Below are 23,786 nucleotides of genomic sequence, written 5' to 3' on the forward strand. Positions count from 1 at the left end.
TATCTGTGGTCTTTTTTTTTTAGTAATGTACATTTATAGATGGATACGACTGCTGGATAAGGACACACGAGCGGCTTTATGATTTTAGCATTGTTTTTTGTTTTTCTTTCGATATTATATTGTTCGTACTGTTACCTGCTCTGTTCCGACTTTGTATAACGTGCCACTAGTTAACAAACGACACAATGCTGTTTGTTCCATCTCCATGTCACGTGCTGATCTGTGTGTATCCTCACCATGAAACTATGCAATGACATAAAGTGAAAAAACCCAAAATGATATCTTCTAATTATTTGTATCTAGGAAGAAAACAAACTGGTTTTAATGTGAGATGTCCACTTTGATGACTCTCTGGTCCTTTCACACCAATAAACTGATGAGACGTGTCGACTTACACACGTGTACATATGAAACTCAACATTTTACACAAAGAAAATAACCAAAAATGGATGTAAATCCAAACTTATACCAGTAACATATCACTTTCAGACACTTTCAGCCAAACCAGCTCCTTTCGATGCAGAAAGAAAACTGATTAGACTCTTAACAGTTTGAGACACAATGTGTAAATATGATATGTTTCCCACAATGTTCCTCATGTCAAATGATTTATTTTGTTTCTGTGACTTTTACTTCTCACCGTGAATGACGATGAATTTATGATATTAAAAACTTGATTTTCAACCAGTCACTGAAGCGCTTAGTCGACTCTTTTAAAGTAAATTGTTCCGTTATGTTACAGTGGCTGTAATGTCAGATGAGATCGTACTGATGATCAAATTTATTTAATATTCCTTTTGCATATTGTAAAGCGTGTTCAGTTGGATCGTCTCTCTTCAGCAGGGGCGTATCCAGCCTTTCTGGGGCCTGTGCATAGTCTCAGATGGTGAAAAACAATCACTCAGTCGCTGATTCAGAATATTATCCATTTATTTATAAGTTTGCGTTGTTGTTAAATTGAGCCTTTTGGTTCCACTGGATTTAACAAAGAACACATTTCAATAATTATCCTGCATCTACGTCCTCCTTCTTTATTAGAACAGGGTGGTTATGATCAAATCTAATTACTTCATTGAGTCCGGAGACAGGAATGTGAATTCAGAGCACATGACAAGTCCATGACGAACATTGACCTGCAATGTCAAGATGGACGACTTCAGTCTGGATCTGAAGGTCACAGCGGGCTGTAGTCGTCCCCGGGTTCGAAAGGAAGTTCCCTGTGTGCCGGCAGCGCCATGCGCACGGACACGCACGCCACGGGGGATGGAGATGTCGACGGGAGGGACAGGCGATGGAACGGAGACGCAGGGGCTGGGTTGGAGGGGTGAGGAGGGAAGGACCCCGAGTGGGGGAGAGGAAGCGAGCGGGAGTACATGAGCCGCGACGCGGAGGCCGGCAACTTGGTGGACGCCGGCTCGTAGTAGGGAGACAGGTGGGAGATCCGGGGAGGTGACGGGGGCGAGGCCAGGTTGATGGCGGCGTTCGGGGGGGCGTAGTAAGGAGCCGGTGGCAGGAGCCCCACGGAGCTGAAGGTCCAGGCGTTGAAGAGCGGCCGGGGTCCCTCCATCAGGACCTTCTTGGTGTAGTTGTTGAGGGTGGAGACGCCGGCGGACATGCAGACGGTGAAGGCGAACCAGGCCACGCTGGGGACAGACAGGAACAGAGCGTGGAGTTTAACCAGAGGAGCAGGAGGTGCGCGTGACAGAAATGATATGTTCGGCCCATTTCTACATTTAATGAAAGGACAAAGCACAAACTTGGAAAACTGGAAAGAGCATAATTTGGCATAAACATGCAACAAGTCCAGTTTACTCAAGAGAACGTAGATGTACACATGTGGAATCATCTGGAAAGTAGGAAACAAACTAACGTAATGTAAGTGAACATAGAGATATCATCTGATACAGTGTGGAATTGCAACAGACTAAAGGTAAATTTACCAATAAAGACTTTTTTTTTATATGTACATTTCAAGTGAAGGCACAAGAGAAACTGTAAGAACATTAAGTCCAGGTCTGACAGAGAGAAGCCCGATGGACTGAGGATTAGTGATCATGGATCCTTCACTCAGTCCCTCTGTGTGGGTGTGAGAGCCGATCCATCCATTATCTGTACAGTTTATAGTCTGGGGGGGGGGGGGCTAATCCCAGCTGACTCTGGGCGAGAGGCGGGGTCACATCCTGGACGGGTCACAAGTGCACAATGGGTCAAACAACCATTCACACTCGCGCTCACACCTTCGGTCTATTTCACGTCTCCACTCAACCTCACCTCAAACTGGGGGTGAGACGGAGGGTGAGACACGGGGGGGGGGTGAGAGGAAGCTGGAGTCCTCAGAGGAAACCGACGTCAACACTGGGAGAAAATCCAAAACTCTGACCACAGCTGAACCAGGAGGAACCATCTGAGGCAACAGAGCTGACCACTGTGAAGTCTGTGAGCCGTTTGCATCACAGTGGCATGACAAGACCCCCCCCCCCTACACACACACACACACACACACACACACACACACACACACACACACACACACACACACACACACACACACACACACACACACCAGGTGAATCCTATCACTTACCATGATTCATTGCACTTCTGTGACAAACTGTTTTTCAAAGAGCAAGCGCGGTAAAAACATCAGAATAATGAATTTTTTAAATCTAAGTACTCATATTTACACGTTTTTAATCAACCGCAGAACTTTTTCATCTTCATCTCTGTTGCTAGGCGACGGCTGTCAGCTGGTGATGCAACCAGCAGACCAGACCGACTCTTTCAGGTTCAGCTGACGTGGTTTTATGAGGCCGATGAAGGATGTTGCCCCTGAAGTGAGAGGACAGTGTGTGAAGTGAACTCACTAGAACGCCCAGGAGTAGCCGTAGCTGTGAGGTTTGAAATCCTCTGGTCCCATCGTGGCCGTCGTCTGAAACACCTGCATGAACATCATGTGACCCACCATCCCGAGCAGACCTAGGGAGACGCAGACCAGATGTGTTGGCTCAATAATCACCAACACTGATTCTGATATGTCATTGTGATATAAATATATATTTGATGAACAGTGGTACCTCCCAGGACGGTGAAAACAGCCGCAAAAGCGTTGAGCAGCTGTCCCCAGCGCTGGGTGGAGGGGCACCAGGCCCTCAGGCCCAGCTGCACCGACAGCAGCGTGCAGCTGATCAGCAGCAGGCCGACGTACATCAGCTCCAGGGACAGAGAAAACCACAGCATGGCTGCGGAGGGAGACGAAGAGGAGAGGAGGATGAGCACAGAGACAGACGAAGAGTTCAGTGAAGGAGAAGGAGAACGTGATGGAGCCGCTCACCTTTCTCAGATCGGGGGGTGAGAGTGTAAAACCCTCGGCACTTCTCCTCTGGGAACACAAGAGAAACATCAGGGTGGTTACAGAATCACCTCCAGGACAGTGAATCAGCGCCGCAGCAACAGGAAACAAGTCTATTTGCATCTTGTCGTCGGTGATTTGTAAAAGTAACAACCACAGCTGTGACATTTCTCTGCACTCGCCATCAATTCTGCTCCCTGGGTTCAGGACATTTCAATGAACACTGCAGTCTAATTACTGAGAACAAGCAGCCGGAGGTAACAGTTTGCACAAAGTGTTTACGTGGCCTGAAGTGACCTGATGGGAGATTAGGAGATTTGTTTGCGGCGTGAATCTGGAAGGACGGGGGTCTACACACAGAATCTGAGCCACAGCAAAATGAGACTTTGTTATTTCGCCGCAGTGCCTCCAGTGGTATTGAAAAAGAACGAGGAGATAAAGAGCAGAAAGAAGCTGTTTCTGCTGTGGGTTAATCCTCTTTGTTGCTTGTTTACCAGTGTGTTTACACGACAGATGCAGTAATCAGAGCTTCCTATTCGGCTCCGGGTTACAGAGAAAGCTCATCACAAAGAGACTGGATCGCACAGACCCAGCAGGAGCAGAAGAAAAGACACAGATGAGAACGAATCAAAGTCCAGTTTCACCGTCTGACTTATGTAAATGACTTGAAAAGCCACAATTAACAATTTACAGAAAAATATCAATCATGAACCATTTTCATGGACGACTCTGGAACGTGCAGTGGAAACATTTTGGTCCGAAGCAGAAATAGAGCTTGATATATAAGTAAAAGAAAAAAATATATATATTATTATTGTAACATTATCAAACAGGTGGGTAAGTTCACATCCAGCTCTGATGTTTCTGTTCAACTGATACAGCTTTATTTTATCTCAGTTTTTGTTCTCCACCTCCTCCTGAGGTAACTTTAAAGCACTTTGACAGCTGTGTTATTTACTGTGTTAATTTAAGCAGATATGTTACTAACGTCTTGTTGAGCAGGTTGTTCAAACTGTATTTTTAAAAACGTATTAATTAAAATAACTAAATTGATGCTGGAGCGTCGGAAAGGAACAAAATGAAAATAGAAAAATGTGTGAAAAGAGATGAAAGTTCCTTAAGCGAAACTGAGCGGCTGGTGATAAATGGTTCTGGGTTATTTAAGGCTCTGGTAAGGATATTTGTGAAATATTTAAAAATATTTTAATTGAACGCATTAAAATATGCTTTATAGCAAATCCCATATTGACATTAGATTTTTTTCTATCTACATGTGTTTTTTCTTCCTTCATTATTTCATGTGAGTGTTTTTTACACTGACCACGTGGGTCAGTTCTAAAAACGTTTGGACGAACGTCACCAACATTTAAAGACAAATCCTTCAAATCAATTGCAAATCAGCTGCAAACGAGACGGTGCAAAGCAGCGGATGTTTGAGAATCCCATTAACCTTCTCTCTCTGGGTTTCTAATCCATAATTGAGTCATGCTGCTGAAGTCTAAATCTCAGCGAGCCGAAAACACACACTGATGATAATCCTCTTTGGGCTGATCACAGGGCCACACACACAAGCACACACACACAAAAACACACACAGACACATATAAATTAACACACCTGAGACCTGAAGTCATAATATTAACTCACATCCCCTCTGTGGCCTATTTCTGTGTCTGTCACACTAGCGCCGCACTTACGACACAAATTGTTTGACTGTGGATCCTTATCTCACCTTGGGTTCATCCTCTACCACACACACACACACACACACACACACACACACACACACACACACACACACACACACACACACACACACAACAATAGGCAAGCTCATGAAATCCTTTGCAGTGATACTGATTGTTTATTCCACCCGTGGCCACATATGCTGTTCTCTCATTTATTAGTTTCCTCTATCTGCTCAATCCCCTTTAGGGTCACTGGTGAGGGGTTGTGTGCTTTTATTCTTTCAGGAGAAACACAGCAACTTGGTCTTTCCACCACTGAACACTCACATGTTCAGTTTATTAGGCACAGCTGCATCTAAACAGCACGGAGTATACCGAGATGTCTCTTTGGTCCTCTCACCCCATGAGTCTGCATAGATGTTTTCCTCACAGGTGACGAACAGGCCGGTGTGAAAGGTGGGGAAGACGAAGCGGTCGTCCCCCGTCTCCCAGGAGAACTGGATGTTGTGGTTGGAGACACCGGGGACGGGGATGCAGCTGGTGTGCTTGGTGGCCGTGCACAGCGGCTTGGGAACCTTCTGTCTGCCCTCGCACCAGTAGGAGGACATGAGGGCCGTGCCGCCCAGGAAGAGGGACACCAGCGTCTGGATGAAGGAGAGGCGAGGGGAACGCATCTGCTGCAGCACCTCCATCCTGCAGACAGGGGAGGGGGGGAGGAAATGGACTGGTGCAGGGACGGGAGGGAGAGACAGAGAGAAAGGGTCAAATTCTGAAAGGAGGATCGAGTCCAGCAGACCTCCACTGGGCGCCATGAGCCCAGCAGAGGGTACGATGTGATCTCATGGGACAACTGAGTTTGTATTTCACTGAGAGAAACCAAAGTGAAGAGCGAACGAACGAAAGAGAAAGAACGAGAGACGACATGCAGACGAGGGACGAGCTGCTGCACGACTGAGACGTGTCAGAATCTATGAAAAGACCCAGAATAACAATTTGAGCTTTTTGTTGTCGAAGTTGCCTCAAAAGATTACACTTCAACCAAGAGTCTCTGTGAGCACCATTCATTTATAGAAAAATACTGCAATTCCCTTTTAACAGTCACGTTCCAGGGTGGATATGAGCTCCTTCACGCAAACAAACAAACAAAAAGTTATGCATTTTAGATATGAGATGAGTAGGTCAAGCTTTTCCTTCTTCATCTGCCGGACATCAGGCGTCACCTCCACTCTCATATGGGACTAAAATGACCAGCAGCTCGTTATTCAATTTCATGGAGGAGAAGCAGCTCTGGAGCCAAACTTCTAATCACATTTAAAGAATTTTAAAAAGACTGTGATGGAAAATAAGCAAACTAGTAATAATTATGTGTGAGGAAGCGAAATCCCAGGAAGACGTGAGTGACTGACTCCACAGTCGGCGTCAAGAAGTGAAATTCATTTGAAAGAAGGAAAAATCAAACCCCCACTCACCCCCTCAGGCTGTTTAACGTCTCACTCTGTTCTCCCCTCCGTCATCCAGGTGAAAGGAAACCTCCGGCCCTGCTCCTCCGAACCTGCTCCTCCGAACCTGCTCCTCCGGCCCTGCTCCTCCGACCCTGCTCCTCCAACCCTGCTCCTCCGATCCTGCTCCTCCGACCCTGCTCCTCCGGCCACCTCTGCTCCCTCTCACTCCTCCTGATGGCGGGAGCGACGGAGGATTTGGGGCCGTCCACACCGACCTCAGTCTTTATGATCCGACCCCAGCGGCCACACACACACACACACACACACACACACACACACACTGCTCCTCTTTAATCCATCTGTACAAATCCAAAACAGGCAACTCTGCTCCATCTGTTTTCATTTTGATTCCTAGACTTATTCATCTCTCCACCTCTTTATCTCCCTCGTCCAATGACTTCAGCCGTAAAAAAACAAGCAGCTCTGATCTGATGTGTGAACGACCTTGAGGTGACCTTGACACGGTGAATAAACATGACAGATGCAGACTATTACATCCACAGTATTGCTCTGCAGCCACATGCATGTGCAGCAGTGGCCCTATGAGAGGGGGCCATGGGGGGGGGGGGGGGGGGCATGGGGTTATTTAATAACTGAAGTCGGCTGCAATCACTGTGAAGGTTTCATGTTGTTTTCAGAGGAAGATAATCCTGAACCAGTGGGTCCCATCTTTTCTGTGTTTATCTCACGGTCGTTCGTCCCTTTTTAATCAATCTGGATTCTGTTTAAAACCTTAAATTGTACTGTTAGTGTTTAAGGGGATTTGGTTAAGTTAAGGCCTGGAGGCTTAAGAGGAACCAGTTTTTTCTTTAGCTGACTTGATCTGTTTCTATACTCTTTCAAACATGACTTTTAGGTTATATTACTTTTATTAACTACTTTTTTACTTTAAATTTATTCCTCAACTATTTAAACACTTATTACAATTACTTTTTCAACCATAATGCGATATGTTTAGCTATTCCAAACAATTCTTTATACTATTGCCTAGTTTTCATACTTTACTTGCAGAGATGCTGTTCTGCTGAGGTTATTCCCCGAGTCTCCATGACAGTTACAGAATCACGGTGGATGTTATGTCTATGTTTTAAAAAACTAAATTGAAAACATTACTATTTCAGCTGCGACTGTCTGAAGACTACATTTAATTTACCAGTTTGTTAATCCTTTTATTGTTTTTGTTTTAATCTGTGTCAAATGTTTATCTTTACACTTTGTGTAAACAACTTCCCTGGTAACTCATTCTTTCACCTGGAGCATAGTGTGATACATAAATAAAGCTTTACTCTACACTAGTTATGTTTTGAGCCATTGTAGTACAAAATATTAAACTTTGGACGCTAATAAGCAAACAGCAGATTCATTTACACACAAATTTTCACCCAATAATGTAAATACCACTATGAAAAATCAGCTTTCATCTTTTACGACCATTGAACTTTCATCATCTATTAAAATCAGAAAATTCTGTTATAACTTTTCCATTTTTGTATGAATGCCGTTCTCGTTAGGTTCACTCTTATTCCTCACAGTTTGATGTTTATCTACAGAAACCTTGACCTGTTCAAATGTCTTTTACAGACTGAGAAAATCAGAACGGCATCGTGCACTCGACACAAAATGAAAGGAGGGAGAAGAAAGGATGGAGAGAGAGTGTGCACACGGGAAGTTAAAAGCTGAATGAGTGTGGGAATAGAGAGAACGGGGGGGGGGGGGGGCAGACAGTTTGATGAAACTGAAACAGGACGTTTTTTATCAACCAGTGAAAGGAACAAAGACGTGTCTCAGTAATAAGCAGAGGAGCATAGTTGAAGCATTTTTTAAGTGTATTCATATTTCATATACATATTGACAGGTTTCTAATACAGCATGGTTCTGATAGTGTAACTGTCTTCTTCTCAGTTTGACTTTTTTTTTTTTTTTTTTTACAAGAATAACAATAAAAAATGATAAAGACAACACCATGTACGACTCACTTCTGAATTTTATGGCAATGCTTCTTTTGAATGGATTTTGCATCTCCCGATCATATCGCTGCTCAAGAATGACACCATCCTGAAGTACTTGGTTCGGCTTCTCCTCCTCCTCCTCCGACCTCCCCTACCCCACCCCACCCCACCCCCCCAATGGCCAGGACGGTCGGCCAATCCCAGCCACTCGCATGACACTTTCTCCAAAGTTTTATAGTTCCAGACAATGTTCCGTCTCTGTGCGTGGGGCAACCGACGCCCGTCAGTTAAACGTAACTTCCTATGTAGAACGTAAGGAACTTGTTCTCCCAGCTCAAAGTCCCACGACCATGAAAAGAGTTCCGTGTCCCGTCCTTCATCATCTTCTCCTGGTCAGCACGGTTAAAGATGGCAGACACGCATTAGTCCATAGTGTTATCTCCTCCTCCTCCGACAAGGTTCTGTCCTCCTCTTTGCACATTACAAACATTTTTGTACTTGAAAAATAAGACTGTCCATCTGATTTTTCATGAATACTATCTGTACCGTAAAAACCCCAGTGATGAAAAATAAGAACACTTTTCAAAAGGACCAAAATGGAATCAAAGACCCAGATATCGGCATATTTTTCAGTTTCTCTCTCTCTCTCTCTCACACACACACACACACACACACACACTCTCTTCACACGCACACTGTCTCACTCATACACGTGACTTTGAAAGGCAACAGATGTCCGTTCTCCAAGGCAATAATGTCTTTGTGGCAAACTCGACCCTGACAATCCAGACAATAACACTCTGGATCCTCCCTCTCCCGGAATGGGGAAAAAAATTAAAAAGTATGCGTTGACTGAATAAAAAGTGAGATACATCCATTTCATTTTCATGAGTAAATACTAATGAGGAAAAAATAATAATGCGGACTAAAATAATAACTGTGATCGTCCTGATATCATAAGATAAAATACTACTTGCGAGAGGATACATTTGCTTTTCTGGGTTCGACGCCCAGCTTGCTCCCAATATGCGTCTCCAAAGGAAACAGAACAATAAAACAACCTGGAAGAAAATCAAAAGGTAAATGATGATACAAAGGATGAAAAACAAATGTTTAACACTTGTGACGGTGTCTGAGAAAAAATCAAAGTAAGCCCGGGGAGGAAGCGTTTCTGTTCTTCTTGAAAGTAAAGTTCCTTTTGTTCCTCCGTCAGTCCTGACATCTCATTTTATTCCACTTCCATCTGTGAATGTTTTTATGTTGCTTGCAGCTCTGCTCCCGTACGTTGCATGTCCACGTTTTTTCTTTTTTTTTCTGCTTTAAAGTAAAGAGCAATAATTCCCCACCCCCATTGTCTTAAATGTAAATAATGCTGATTCCTGTAGAGAAATTGTACATTCCCTTTTGTTGTTCTCCGTCACAGACTCCGGTTCTGTCCTTTCACATTCAGGGGCTGCTTCACAAACAAGATTCTTAAGTCTTCTTTTGTCCAAACTAACCTAAGAAAGGAAACACAGACACATGGGAAGTGAGACTCATCACCAACTTTAAATCAGTTTCTTTTCATTAGTGGAGACGTGTTGTCAGTTCTGCCTCTGGTGCCTGGCAAGAAAAGTCTGATTATCTCCATGATGCTTAAATGTAGAGGCCTGAAAATGTATTTCTTATTAGTTTCTACTTCAGTGAAGAGCAAATCAAACAGCTGTTACTAGTTAAATATTAGTTATAGTCAGGAATCTACTGTTATGAGAGGGAAAGTTGGTTAATCCACTGCACACCAACATATTCTGATGTAAACCTTGAAGAACATGAAGCTATAATTCCACGTTTTTAAATAAATAATATTAAACATCTTTTTGGTCGGGGGAAGACTGACTGCACGGAAGACTTTATCATGTGGGGAACAGCGAATCATTTCATAAGCAAATCACAAGTGAAAACACACGCACACACACACTCAGACCGACACACACACACACACACAGATGAATGTGAACTTACAGCTCCCAGACTCTTGTGTCTCTTCTTCCTCTCCGTCTCTCTCAGCCTCTCTCTGACTGCTCCAGGTAAACTGACTTGGCGGGCCGGATGCTCTGGGTAGACTGAGGAAAGAAAGAGAATTCGCTTATTGAGCTGCTTGTTTGTGTTTGAATGGGAGACGGGATTTCACACTGACTAAAAATGTCCGCAGAAATATAATGGAAACCAACCTCTCCTTCTTTACCTTGTGCTTCGGACACCGCAGAGAGTAGTTGTCTTCATTCAGAGAGCAATCTGGATGGAAGAGAGGAACTTTCAACACTGCACAGATTCCCACACAGATTCTAAACACAATATTACTGTTTCACACCGACTCACTACTTGTATTTAATGCATCCACTCACCTGCTTCGATAGCACACATGTAATGGTAGCGAAGTGTGCAGCCTTTGCTGTAGCAGCCCAGCGTTGAGCCGACCATCTCACAGTAAGAGCAGCTCTGAACACAGAGACGGCAAAAAAGAAATCAATACACCTTAAAACTGTACAAGACAGTGAAGAGCCTGGAAAAATGGTAAAAATCAATAAGCACATAACTTCTATTAAACCACAGACCTTTCTGCTTAGCACTGTGATTCACAAACGACCTTTCAAAAACACTCGACGACAGAAATAAACTGCAAACATGAAGTCATCCCAAAACAGAAAAAAGACACTCACTGTTTCTCTGGCGCCATCTAGTGCCTCCTGCAGGCCATAGAGCCTCCCGTTTACGAGGTACACTCCACTGGTCCACACTATACAACACTCGTGGACCCACAGCTCCTCCGGGTCCATGGGCATCTGAGGGAGCTGGGCGAGTTGTGCCAACGGTCCCAGGGAGTCCAGGGCCGGCGGGGGGGGCTGGAAGGGCAGAGACGCCTTGCTGTTGGACGGCACCATCCTGGGAGAGTCCTCGCTGGATTTGTGCCTCCTCTTGAAGCGGGGGTGCGAGGTCAGCTTTCTGTGTTGAGGTCGCTGCAGAGCTTCGTCAGGCGGCGGCTGCAGCAGCAGCTGTTTCTGCACCTGCTGCGGGTCGGTCTCAAGGTCGAGCTCTCTCTTGAGCTGGGGAATAGGTCGGGTATCTAGATTCATGTCCCAGGTTAGGAACTTTGTTTTACTGGTGGTAGTGGAGGAGGAGGAGGAGGAGGAAGAGGAGGAGTAGGAGTAGGGGAAGGCGGTGTTACTGAGCTTTCCAGCCACATGCATCATCATATCCTCTCTCCCAGCAGGGGAGGCCGTTCTGACTGGAGTGCTGAGGGACGCTGGGTTTGAATCGAGGCTGATGGCGTAGTCGCTCTCAGTTACAGGTTTGGGAAACTGAGCCTCTGCTGTTTGTGAGTCTTGGATCGTGCTCAGATAATTTGAGCTCATGTCTGGATTTGCTCCTGTTTTGTTTGTGCCGGTGGTGGCTTGACCCTGTCTGACCTGAGGCTGGTTCTTGGGGAGCTTTGCAGCGTATTCAGCCCGGTAGAAAGGCCCGTAGAGATCTCCGAGGTGTTTGTAATTTGCCCATTTCTGACACAGGCAACAGAGCAGGCGGCCAGAGTGATCGGTCTCTGTGATCACAGAGCCTGAAACAACAAAGCCAGAAGAAGGAAGTCGTTTTCCTGCCTGAAGTGTTGTTTCCTCCTCGTCCGACGACCTTCTCTCAGATTCTTTGTCCCTCTTAGATACCTGGGAGGAAAGCGCTGAGGTCAGGAGAGAATCAATTCCACTGCCGCCTGCTTTCCCTGCGACTGCACTCCGCTCCCCTTTCATCTTCTCCTCCTCAGCATTAACAATGGTGCACACCGCCCCAATCTCTGGAACTTTATTTTCCACGTGTATGTGTGGAGCAAACGGGCCTTTTCTGTTTGAATCTGTGAATGCTCTGCCCCCTCCTGACCCTAAAGGTGTATCTGGGTCGTCTTTGGCCACTGATGGTGCCGCCGCTGCCCCCCCTCTCCTCCTCCTCCTCTGTCTCCCTCTTGGTTCCAGGGGCCCGTCTTCGTCTTTGACTCCTCTGCGTCTCCGTCGCACAGGTTTGACCTCAGTCTCTTGATGCGTGTCCTCACTCTCCACATCCACTTTCACTACCTGGGTTAAAACTGGGGGGTCGAGTGGGAGAGTGATTTTATCGTCTGACATCAGATGCTCTTCAGGGGCTGGTGTGCAGCTGGGACTCAGCTCGGTCTGCAGAGCTGAAGCAGCACCTGTAGAAGGAGTGGGGGAGGATGGAGCAGTACTCAGTGCTGTGTTCGGTGTCTGGCCTTGGGATTGGCCCTGGGTCGGGGTCCCGGCCTGCTGCTGGGCCCGTTTTTGTTTGTTCACACTCCCTACCGGCCTGCCCTTCTTTTTGCCCGATGGGAAATAGCCTTTGGGCACATGACTATCCGAGTTCTTAGAATCTGGAGACAGACTGGACCTCCCGGAGGACATCTGATGTCTGCTCAGCATATGTCCTTGACCCTGGCTGTGGTGGGGCGGGGTGGTTCCGTAGTAGTCACTTCCAGGATAATCATCAAATCCCATGTCAGATTCTTGAAGTTTCTGTCGGAGAAGATTAGCCGCAGATTGCTCTCCTCGTCTTGTCTCGAGCTCCTGGTAAGTGTTGGTGAAATGCTGAATATCTGACAGAGCCGAGGAGGACGGAGGTGGCGAACCCTGGACTGGACGAGGAAGAGGAGGAGGGGGGGGCAAAGGTCCGAGCAAGGCAAAGTCCTCCTTGTCATCAGATGCTGATGCCACAGAAGTCCCCAGTCCAAAGTCAAAGTCTTGTTGTTTGAGGGCTTGGGAGGTCTGAAGGGGATCACACGGATAAGCAGATGGAGGTAAAGGTCCAGTCTCATCAACTCCTCTGAAGGGATTAATGTTGTTTAATGAGTGACTGTCATCCATGTAACTATCATTCCCTCCCGTGACTCTGGGGAAATGTGCGAGGTCTTGGTCCTGTGAATCATTAAATGCGTCTGAGTGAGAGAATCCTGGGTAATGATTTGACTCATCCTCAGCATGGCCTGCTGGCTTTTTAATATTTGGTGTGATTTTCTGCACTATTGCCTCTAGTTTCAAACCCCGACCTTTCTTGGGAGGCAAAACCTTGGTATTAGCACTTGATGGAGATTGGGGCTGTGAGTAGGTGTTCTCTCCGGACATGGGCGATGACAGCCTGGGACACAGGATATCTGAACCGGTTGAGTCCTCTTCATTGTGGTGGCTTGACTCAGAGTGAGCCCCAGGAGAGTGATGTGAGTTTGATGCAGCTCTCGGCTGGGTCACGTCCTGGAGCTGCCTCTTGGCGGGAATTGGAGAGATAAAAGAACGAACCCTCCTCCTCAGTATTAGTGGATTTGTGTCTCCGGAACCGCCAGCTTTAGACTGACGCACCTTCGGGGGCACGTTCATGTCGGCAGGTGGCTTAGCGGGGTGGGATGGAGGAGGGGGGCCGGGGTGCTTGGCTTCCTCTTTGGCTCCTCTGGGGACCTCGGGTTCAGCAGCATTTTGGCCATGTATCATCTGTGGGGGGGCAGGGCCATGTGAGGCTACTGGAGCAGGAGGAGGGGGAGGCTGTGTTCTGTAGAAGGCCTCTCCCTCCATCATCCTCGGGCCTTCTCTTCCTGGATGCGCTGACTCCCACATTTTCATATCAAAGTAGGCGCCTTGATGATGCAGATTAGGTTTGCTTGCGTGTTGTTCAGCAGGCATGTCAGTTTGGGGGATCATCCTCGTTCTCTGCTCTGATTGGCCGACCTTATGTCTTCCTGGGGAGGAGCCAGGCTGCATCATCAACTCCTTTGATGACCTGTTCATGGCTTTCACCCAGTCACTCATCTCATGCGGGTGATGTGGGAGGCCGCGAGGGTGAGGATACATTTGCAGCTTATTTGTGGACTGAGCCTGGTGGGCTAAGTTGTGGTATGGATGGTGTGAGGGGAAATGGGGATTCCCCCGGGGCATTGTATTTCCTTCTCTCGTTTCCCCGTATCTATAACCAGGAAAACTGCTGCCGCTGCCAGTTGATAAATCAACACTGTGAAGATAGGACTGATGCCTTGAGGGTGACGATAAAGGATTAGTGCTCATGGGGTGAGAAGGCAAGGGGGACATGTCCACATTACCACGCCTATAGGGGTCAGCATTCATGACCACAGATGAATGAACAGACTTGGGATGATACTCCATGTCTGCCTCGTTCGCTCCACCTCTGCCACGACGATCAGTTTGTAAATTTACAATGTCTGGACCAGGGTCCTTTGATATCATTTCCATTTTCACCACTTGTTTCTCTCCCGTGTCTTTTTTACTCAGATCATTGGCTGCGCCTGGAGAGGAAAATGGCTGTTGGATCACAGAGGCTCCAATCTGACTTTTCTCTCTCTCTCGGTCACTCTCCCTTTCCCTCTCTGGTGTACTGCGCCGGTTTGGCGACACATCACAGATGACAGACCGCCGCTCTGACGGGGCTAATATGGAGCCTGATGACTTTTGAGACTCAGTTTGACCAATGCTGCCAGTTAGTGGCTCTGGCTCTTGCAAAAGGAGCTCCTGAACAGCAGATGATGGAGTGGACACATTAGATAACACTTTTCTCTGTGGCAGGGAGTAGTCAGCTAAGTTGATATGTTTGGGTGGGGGTTGCTGGGACTCTGTTGCCTGTTGTAAATGACTCTGGGACACACCTAATTCCGGTTTGTCAGCATTTTGCAAAATGTTAGCATTGGACACCTCTGACTTCACTGCAATCTGTGGATCTGTGGTGAAATCAGGCTCACTTCCATGCCTCAGGTTTGGATGTGTGGGCTTTCCAGCCTCTGCTCCTCCGCTCTGCATCCTCATATTTTCATACGGGGTTCTGCCTTGAATGTGTTGTTGAGCTTGGAGATGGGCAGGAAATGCCTGCTCTGGTCTGCCATAACGTCTATCTAAATTATAACCTTGAAGGACTTCTTGTAAAAGGCTGGGAAACTGCTGCATTTGAGAATTATCCTCGTGAACTTTCCCTCCTGTCCCGTGCCCTCGCTTTACCAAAGCCTCAGCTACAGAACCAGTCTGAGATTGTTGGTAGCCTAAGTATCTGGAATTTGATTCCATTACACTCGCAGCACCAGCCCTCCCTCTCTTTTTCATTGACAAATCTGAGCCATATGTTGATTCTGGGTAGCCATATTTATGTGACGCAGACTGGGGGGTATTCTGAGGCCGTCCAAAATTTGATTTCTGTGAGGAATACAGACTGAGATCTATTCCCTCCTCTCCATTATGGCTGCTTGACTCTCTTAAGTAAGAGTGTGACTGTTTCTCTTCACCACAGTTGTCTTGGGGGTGCTTGTTTTTTTCAGTGTGACTTCCCTCAGATCGAGCTGAAACAATCACACCAACACCACTGGCACTTTGCTGCTCTTCTGACGTGTGCTTCTCTTCCCTCTCACTATTGTGTAATCTGGATGCAGTGTGCAACTTATTTTCTTTGTCCTGACCATTTTGTGTGTTGACTTCTACATCTCGCTGCATCTGGCTACTGCCTCTCTCTGCTTTTTCAACTACGCCTTCACTTTCGTTTTTGATTACTTCATTTTTAACCCCTGTTGTCTTCTTGCGACCACCTCTGTTGTCGTTATATGTTAAAACAGGTTCTGAGACACAGTTTGGCTGGGGGGGAGGAATGCTGGAGGAGAGGGAGGAGGAAACTGGAGGCGTTGAATGTGATATTGGGCCAGTCTCTGATGACTGACAGCCAAAGGATGGAGATGATGACAAGGAGGGAACACGAGCTTCATTTGCTTTTAGCTCGGAAACACGTTGCTCTTTTGTCAGTGAATCTGAGACTGTTTTAGCATTTGCTGTTTGTACAGACTGTGGTTGGATTTGATTCTGAGGTGGAGGGTGATAGCCTGTTGTTTCGGATCCACTGCTTGCACCACTCATCTGTCTCACTCTGCCGTGTTCCCCTTCAGAAAACTGTTCCTCGCGCTCCACCTTGGTCCCTGATGAGCCTCCTACTGACATTAACGAGGAGTCTTCATCGGCGCCAGCATCTAAACTGGCACCATCAGCACTTCCATCTTTGACTGTGCTAGTACTTGAGGCTGCACTTGCATTTCGGCTCCTAGGATGTGAGTGGGGCATGCTATGTAAAGCCTGTTGCATCGGTCCGACTTCTTTCTTCTTGTGTGAAAGTACGGTGTCAGTGAGGAGCATGTGCTGAACTGTGTTTGGTAAGTTGGCTACTTGTGAGCTCAAGGCATTAAGACTATTCAGGCCGGCGTCCTGCATTTTATCAAGCAGAGAAGATGAATAAACAGAAGATGCGTCCTCTCGGGATCCAATTCCTGCTCCGAGACCTGTTTTGTTGCGACCTGCAACTGAACTCATGCTGTGAGCTTTATGACTGCCGCTGCTTCCACAACTACTGATGCTGCTATTTGAGTTGGGAGTGGGACTTAACTGTGGCATAGTCTGCAGTAATCTGCCATGACCATGGCTGCTACGGGGGTTTGATGGAGGAGGATGTGAAGGACCATGACCTGAGGGGTTTCCATGTGCCTCTGATACACCCATCAAAGGGGAGGGAGAGGAGCTACAGCTGGGGGAATGAACTGCTGAGGCAGCGGGAGAGGGGTTCGATATCGGGCTGAAGTTTTGGTTGATTTGGGTTTGCTGAGCGTTGGGGTGCATTGGGGATTTGGCTATTTCTTGAGATGCTGCTTGAGGTATACTGGGATTGGAGGGTTGTTTAGCATATACAGACCCTGGAGACAGGCCCTGGTGCTGCATCTTGAGAGAGTTGTCGTAACCTACCCCTAAATTGTGCTGCGAGTTGCGGTGCTGTAGTGTGGACTGCTTGTGAAGAGAATGCGTCTGTGGGGAATATCCAGGATAACTTGAAGCATGGTAGCTCTGTTGAACATTCTCCATTGGCCCCACATTGTTAGCAGCAACTGAACTGGAGACCGAGTTTGAAGTGGAGTTGACACTGGGAGAGCTGTTGACTTTGGGATCAAATCCACTGCTCGCAGCCCCATCGAGATATCTCTGCGGCGGAGGGCTGTACATTCCTGATGACCCCGTGGATGCTCCACTCTGTGGCGAGTAGTGGGCGTACTGTGGGGTCATTCTGTGCCCAGAGAGGGGGTAGCTCCGATGCTGCTGTCCGTGGTGGACGGCTGGGAAGGTTTGCCCATGCTGCCGGTGCTGCATCTGAGAGACTGACACTGACTGCATTGCAGGGTTCTGGCTCATATTGTACTGGTGGGTAGGAGAGAAGGCTCCAGCACCAGCACCTCCACCTGAACCAGCACTAGAGCCGTAGTCTACTGGATACGGTGACATCAGGCCAGGTGATGGGGCAGAGCCAGATCCAGCGTGTCGGTACTGGTGAGGTATATGTCCATCAATATTAGGGTAACCAAAGCCTGCCCCGTAACCAATACCTCCCCTTCTTTGCCTCTCCTTCCCGCCGATTGAAAAATAATAGTCCATGGCATCCTTCCTGTAAGGGTTGGTACTATTGCCACTGTGAATGTTACCCTGTGTTGGTGGTTGCTCCACAGCTGCTCTGTTTCTAGCACTGTAAGCTAGCATGTGGCTGGCTTGACTGGGGTGGTGATGGCCTCTGAGCAGGCTCTGCTGTTGCATGCCTGCATAATCGTCTGTCATCCTCGGGGAGATCTGGGGTTCTGCTGGCTGAGGGGGATACGGAGGTCCGCCTCCACCCCTCCCACTGAACCCATGGGGTAAAGAAGTAGGAGCTGGACTGTTTGGAAAATTCTGCATTGTGTTTTTTTGGTTTTATGGAATAAAAAAAAAACTGAAAAATCTGTCACTGTCTATATCAGGGAATGTTTCTGATCAGAAACTGGAAGGCTTATGGCAGTAACCATAAATGACAAAGAGAGAGTCTCTGGCCTGGCAGTAAAACAAGGAAATGCTTTTGAAATCCACCAAAGAGCTGCAGCAGATATCACAGATGCTGTAATCCCTTTTGTTGTTGCAGAGAGTTCCCGGGAGGTTGAATGGATGATGATTTTATCAATATAGAAAAAGGTAAAATGGTAAAAATCTTTCTTCTTCAATGTGGTGGTTGTTCTTGCTTAAAAATGTTTACATACAGGAGGGTCTTAAAGAAAGATATGCGTAGTGAAGCAGGTTTCTACTGCAGAGGAGTCCAAGATCAAAAGAATGCAGACATTCCCATGGCGTGGAGACTGTTTGGCACTAAGCAGGCAACAATATCACGGACAACTGACACACCAGCGAGAGATGTGCGTCAAATGTCTTTACATGCACACACTCCGCTGTAACAACAGCTGAAGCAAAGCAGAGCTACGTTCTTGAATGAAAAACAGAAATCTATTGAGAGCGTGTTCCGTCACAGCGATCCTTCAGTTTGTCCACATGTGTGACCGGACCCACCGCTGTGTGAGACTGCAGTAACAGAATCAAGAGGTCTGGATACAGACCCTCACTGAACGCTCCCGGAGGCAAACACTCCATTGATATTCTCATTAACTGGTGGATGCAGAGTGTAATTCTTTCTGAGAGGTTTTTTTTTCTTGGTCATTCCCTCTTAAATAACATTTTCTCGTTAGTTATTTTGCTGCTGCATGCATTCATTTGGACTGGAGAGGTCGTTGGTCCCTTTTCAGAGATCGTTCTTTTCCTCAGATTCTTCTTGGTGTAACTTCAGCATGAAGCGGCCTTACCTTTGTTTTGTTTTTTTGTGTCAACCATAATATAGTTCTAGCAAGGTCCATGGCAACAATTGTCCCAAAGGAGGGTAATCCATTTATTCCACTTCAAGATGAGTCGGTTCAAGCTGCGGTTTCTCTCTTTCTCGTCCGTATTTCCATGCAGATAAGTTCTTTCTCCACGAGGCGCCGACCAGAAGCCTTCACAACTCTGCAATCACAAAAGATGAATTAGAGATTTTAGTATGCAAAGATGAAAAGGCCATTTCTGTTTATTATACATTTTGCTAAAGCTCTGTCGTCTTTGTTAAATAATTATCAAGAGAAATGAGCCGTAGTTTAAAATGTCTTTTGGAATAAAGACAGTTTTAATGCTCCTTTTTTTTATTCATTAAATTGATTTTAACAGTTCAGTCGTAAACGTGACATATTTACCAATGCTGCCTCAAACCAAATTAATACAATTACTATTTAATCTTTGTTCAGGCCTTCATTTCAGTTCTAAATTACTGCAGCTGCTCTCGCTGCAAAAAAGAAAAAAACAAGTATTCAATCTGCATTTCAGTGCACCAGTCTTTACTGCGACATCAAAATAATCACACAGGTCGATCACAGATACATAAACCAAACCAAGAACATCGTTAACAATCCTCACTATTCATGTCCCTCCTGGCTTCACTACCTTGAGAGGTTTGCTGGCCTCATCTCAACACTCCGATTTTAATATGCACTGTGGGCATAGCCTTTACTGTGTTTGGCCCTTTCACAAAACATGCCTACACTGCCTCCTCTGACTGATAACGATGACGGAGAGAAAGTGGGCTGGCAGCGGCACCAGAGCAGACAAAGTCCCAAACACTTCCTCTCTTGTAAATAAACAAACAACCATGTGGAGCCGACACGGAGGATTGGCATCTCCCGCCTCTTTTACAATCAGACTTAACCATTAACTTAAAGAGCATTTAACTTGTTTTAATGGTCTTTAATTGTTACGGGTGTCACTTAAAGGGGATGATGGCAGCTTTATGAGGTCAGAGCCCATAATTACCACGAGTGACACGAGCCTCTATTGTCTGCTTCAAAAACACTGTAAAGTGGTTAATGACACGACAACAACTTTGGGAGACGGGTGTTCTAGTGTAGATGTAATCTGAGCCACAATGTTTATGATTATTATATTTTGGGACAAGATGCGCGTCCCGTGTACGTTTTAAGGTCTTTGGCAAAATTTAAGTTACCAACTACCAGTTGATGTTTAGGGACATGACCTCAGTTGCGCAACTTGGCTTCATTGAGCGTTTTAGGCCTCATAACTTCAGGGTACGCTGAGGATAAAGGTAAATCTGTCTCATATGAAAGTAATACAAAAGCCATGTGGACGCTCAGTGGATCAGACATAATTACTCTCTATTTCTTTTTTAAACTAAACACTGTCCCATTTAAGAATATAGGACAAAATGGAGAATATCCCTTGTATGTTATACAGCACTAATTAATGCAGATGTTAGTGACCATCAGCAGATGTTAGGGACATATCTTCAGCTTCATCGAGTGTTTTAGGCTCATTGTGATAAACAATACAGGCTGAAGGTGAATAGGACTGGCTATTTACCGCTTTGCCTTTTTTTTAAATAAACAATGTCCTCTTTTAGAACACAGAACAAGATGGAGAACATCCCCTGTAGGTTCTACTGTACTAATGAAAGCCTACCACCAGATGTTAGCAGATGTTAGGGACATGTCTTCAGTTATGTACCTTCCTCCTAGCTACCTGTGTTGTTAGCATCAATCCTGTGTTATGTATCATGTGTATTGTGTGTTTTTTCTAAGTGAAAGTGACGAGCATCTGGATGAGAAGAACCAGACCAGGAAAGGGGGGCACAACACAAAACCAGTCAGACCTCGCAAACCAGAAAGGACAGAGCCCCCCATTTCTCAAACTGGTCCCAGTCAGAGGGATGTACTGGGATGCACAGGACCCAATTAATCTCCATCAGCCCGTGAGAGCCTCGGATCCTGATGCCTGATTAATCACTGCAGCTCCCGGTGCAGCGGTGGAAGGGAACCGGGTCTGCGGGTCCGGTTCTCCCGCAGCTAGCACCAGAAGCTCCGGGTCATTTTCTCCTCATCTCCTCATGTGTCACGGACAACAACACTTCTGTACAATGAGCTCCAGCAGCTACATTAGCGTGTAGCATACGCAATATCACAGTTAGCTGCTGTTAGCTTGTGGAGTTTAGCATTAGCATCCCACAAAAAAAGCACAACACCACTACCCAGACGTACTGCTAATTAAAAATGCCCAGCTAGTTGGGGGGTTAGCTAGCCAGGCTAGTTAGCATCTTAGCATGGGAAGCTAATTTGCAGGTAGTTCCTGACCACGTAGCTCCGGCGGGCTAACGGCAGCGGGCAGCTACCGAAGCGGGTGATTAGGTGCAGATGTTCCCCGGGGCTGCGGGAGGGAACACGGCGGGGTTAGGGTTAGCTAGCTCCCGGTACCTAGCATCCCCAGCTCCCGCAGCAGAAAACACTCATCATCACGCAGGCTGGATATTAAAAATATTTTTTTTTCTTGCGTTTGAATATTTGGTTAACGATCGTCAGGGTGCGGAGAGGGGAGATCCGGGGGAGAGGAGGAGGAGGAGGGGGGGGGCAGGCTAGCTAACAACACGTACCTGACAACGTCGCTTCGCAAGGCCGCGTCGAGGAGCCGCTTCCCCGTGACAAGCCCAGCCGCCTCGAGTGCACCGCTCCGCCGCCTTTTCTCCCCCTTCGTCAGCCTCCTGCCTCCAGACAACCGGCGACGGGAGGAGGAGGAGGAGGGGGCCCGTCACGACACTCGGATCCCGGGGCCTTTCTTCTCCGATTCCCCCCTCTCTCTCTCTCTCGGTTCTCTCGGTTCTCTTCTCTATTGTCCCTCACCCCTCCAGGAAAATGATGGGAGCGGAGCAGCTCGAATCGGGGGGAGCCTGTGGGTCCCGTCAGTGGTGAGGTCCACACACACCCCCGCCCCCCTCCTCACCCTCCGGTTCCCTCACACAGACACACACACACACACTCACACACACAGCTGAGGTGATCCCACAGATCTCCCGCTGGAAACCACACACAATCCGCTGCGGTCACTGGATCACATGTGTCTTCATCTCCTCGACCTCCTCGTTCCACTACTGTTTTTCTTCCTCTTCTTTGCAACACACATACACACACACACAGACACACACACACAGGGAGAGAGACCGCCTTGAAAATGCACACACACTCATATTCCTGCACCCCCTCCTCCTCCTCTCTCTCCATCACATCCCTCCATCTCCCCTCCCTCTCTCCCTCTCCCTCTCTCCCCCTTCAAGCTTTTGCAATTTCTCTCATTTTCACCTACATCTGCCCAGGAGAAGTCCACAGATTACAGAGGGGTTGTTGCAAATTGCAGTTTTCTCAATGCCTGCATGGGCCGAGCCTTGGTGACACAGCTCCTTTGTTCTTACTCCATCCCTCCAGTGAAAGTGGAAAAAGCCTAATGAAGGCTACCGGGGGTACAAAGGCAATATGGAGAGGAGACAGGGTTGAATGCAGAATGCTGGGATTTGTCTAAAAGGCCATTTGTGAGCAAACCGGCTGCACCAGAGGAAGACTGCGGTGCAATGGAGGGATGAAGCTTGAGTTTGCACCGCTGCTCTGTTGTTTTTGTCCTCTCCGCACAAAGAGAAGCCACTTAGATCATCACCAATGATACCCAGTCATCAGTTAATGTTTGACAGGACACGCTCACAACCCCATCACGGCCACAACAACAATGGAGGTGCCACAAACACAATCTATTTCCCATTAGAATGTATTGTCTTGGTGTCTGCCGGAGCTTATCTGCTCTCACATGGAGGCCAGTGAGTGCAGCGCAGACCCACTCTCCCACCATCATAATGATGTGGCCTATGCCCCCCCATCCATGCTGCTTCACTTTACTGCAGTGAGTCAAACACACACAGACACACACATTCTCCACGACATGCATGCGTATATCGAAACCACACAAGAACAAAAAAAGGACATGCACACTCACAAAAAAATCCAGTCTGACGTGAACAAACACAAATTCAACACACAAGCCTGCACATCTGCATTCAGTCACTCACTTAGCCTGTCAATCACATGCGTAGAAAATCTCCCTCAGTTTCTAAACAACAGTTCAATACATTTCATTCCCGGGCAGATACACGTCTATTTCTATCATAGTTGCCATAGCAACTGCATCACAGAGCCTTAACTGTGGATAATTCTAAGGCTACATATCTACATTCTCCTTTTACATGTGCAATTTCACAAAGGAGCTCTTGTGTGCCGGTGCCAGGCTTCAGCCACGAATCACTCGCGAGCAGTTGTGTGCTTGTGTTGCCGCTAAAGTTGAGGTGAAAATGCTGAGAGGCGAGATAAAGGGCATTGATACTCTGGGCCAGCAAGTCAGCCAGCCAGGCTTGTCCAATCAACAGGGGCGCCTGCTGGGATACACACATCCTCCTCTCCATCACGGACAAGGTCACAAAATCGTCAAACAGACGAGGCTCAGAGCACACAGCTGTCGAGGAAGCTGCCAGATTCTAACACACATCATGC

The 23,786-nt window shown here is 47.0% G+C and overlaps 3 protein-coding genes across 5 annotated transcripts in view; 1 reads left to right on the forward strand and 2 right to left on the reverse strand.

The window, feature by feature from the left end:
- LOC133023550 (peripheral myelin protein 22-like) overlaps positions 1–647 on the forward strand; it is a 4,902-nt gene extending 4,255 nt beyond the window's left edge. For both annotated transcript variants that reach the window (XM_061090616.1, XM_061090617.1), the window contains exon 5: positions 1–647. This exon is cut by the window's left edge and continues 520 nt beyond it. The gene's annotated coding sequence lies outside the window, so the exon portion shown is untranslated.
- Positions 648–1,174: 527 nt separating this feature from the next.
- LOC133023664 (germ cell-specific gene 1-like protein) lies at positions 1,175–5,729 on the reverse strand. The gene is made up of 5 exons (XM_061090737.1): positions 5,438–5,729; positions 3,332–3,379; positions 3,075–3,239; positions 2,865–2,976; positions 1,175–1,643 (listed from the first exon to the last, which is right to left on the reverse strand). The coding sequence occupies exons 1-5, from the start codon at positions 5,727–5,729 to the stop codon at positions 1,175–1,177; spliced, it is 1,086 nt and encodes a 361-aa protein (XP_060946720.1).
- Positions 5,730–8,671: 2,942 nt separating this feature from the next.
- tcf20 (transcription factor 20) lies at positions 8,672–22,184 on the reverse strand. 2 transcript variants are annotated; one of them, XM_061090538.1, is made up of 6 exons: positions 21,851–22,184; positions 11,188–19,386; positions 10,873–10,966; positions 10,713–10,762; positions 10,490–10,590; positions 8,672–9,987 (listed from the first exon to the last, which is right to left on the reverse strand). In XM_061090538.1, the coding sequence occupies exons 2-5, from the start codon at positions 18,259–18,261 to the stop codon at positions 10,531–10,533; spliced, it is 7,278 nt and encodes a 2,425-aa protein (XP_060946521.1). In that variant the 5' UTR covers positions 18,262–19,386; positions 21,851–22,184; the 3' UTR covers positions 8,672–9,987; positions 10,490–10,530. The 2 variants fall into 2 exon arrangements, with proteins under 2 accessions (XP_060946521.1, XP_060946520.1); XM_061090537.1 differs by having other exon boundaries at positions 10,699–10,762.
- Between the last annotated feature and the right edge of the window lie 1,602 nt (positions 22,185–23,786).

This window comes from Limanda limanda, chromosome 17 (assembly GCF_963576545.1).
Source record: "Limanda limanda chromosome 17, fLimLim1.1, whole genome shotgun sequence".
NCBI lineage: Eukaryota > Metazoa > Chordata > Actinopteri > Pleuronectiformes > Pleuronectidae > Limanda > Limanda limanda.

Bases quoted from the DNA above. Each gene is read 5' to 3' on its own strand.
- LOC133023664 (XM_061090737.1), bottom strand. From the start codon at position 5,729: ATGGAGGTGCTGCAGCAGATGCGTTCCCCTCGCCTCTCCTTCATCCAG. The intron at 3,240-3,331 runs GTGAGCGGCTCC...CTCCCTCCGCAG, and splicing joins CACCCCCCGATCTGAGAAAG to CCATGCTGTGGTTTTCTCTG. The intron at 1,644-2,864 runs GTGAGTTCACTT...GTCTGTCCCCAG, and splicing joins GGCTACTCCTGGGCGTTCTA to CGTGGCCTGGTTCGCCTTCA.
- tcf20 (XM_061090537.1), bottom strand. From the start codon at position 18,261: ATGCAGAATTTTCCAAACAGTCCAGCTCCTACTTCTTTACCCCATGGG. The intron at 10,967-11,187 runs GTGAGTGTCTTT...CTCTGTGTTCAG, and splicing joins TAGATGGCGCCAGAGAAACA to AGCTGCTCTTACTGTGAGAT. The intron at 10,591-10,698 runs GTTGGTTTCCAT...TTCTTTCCTCAG, and splicing joins CACAAGGTAAAGAAGGAGAG to TCTACCCAGAGCATCCGGCC.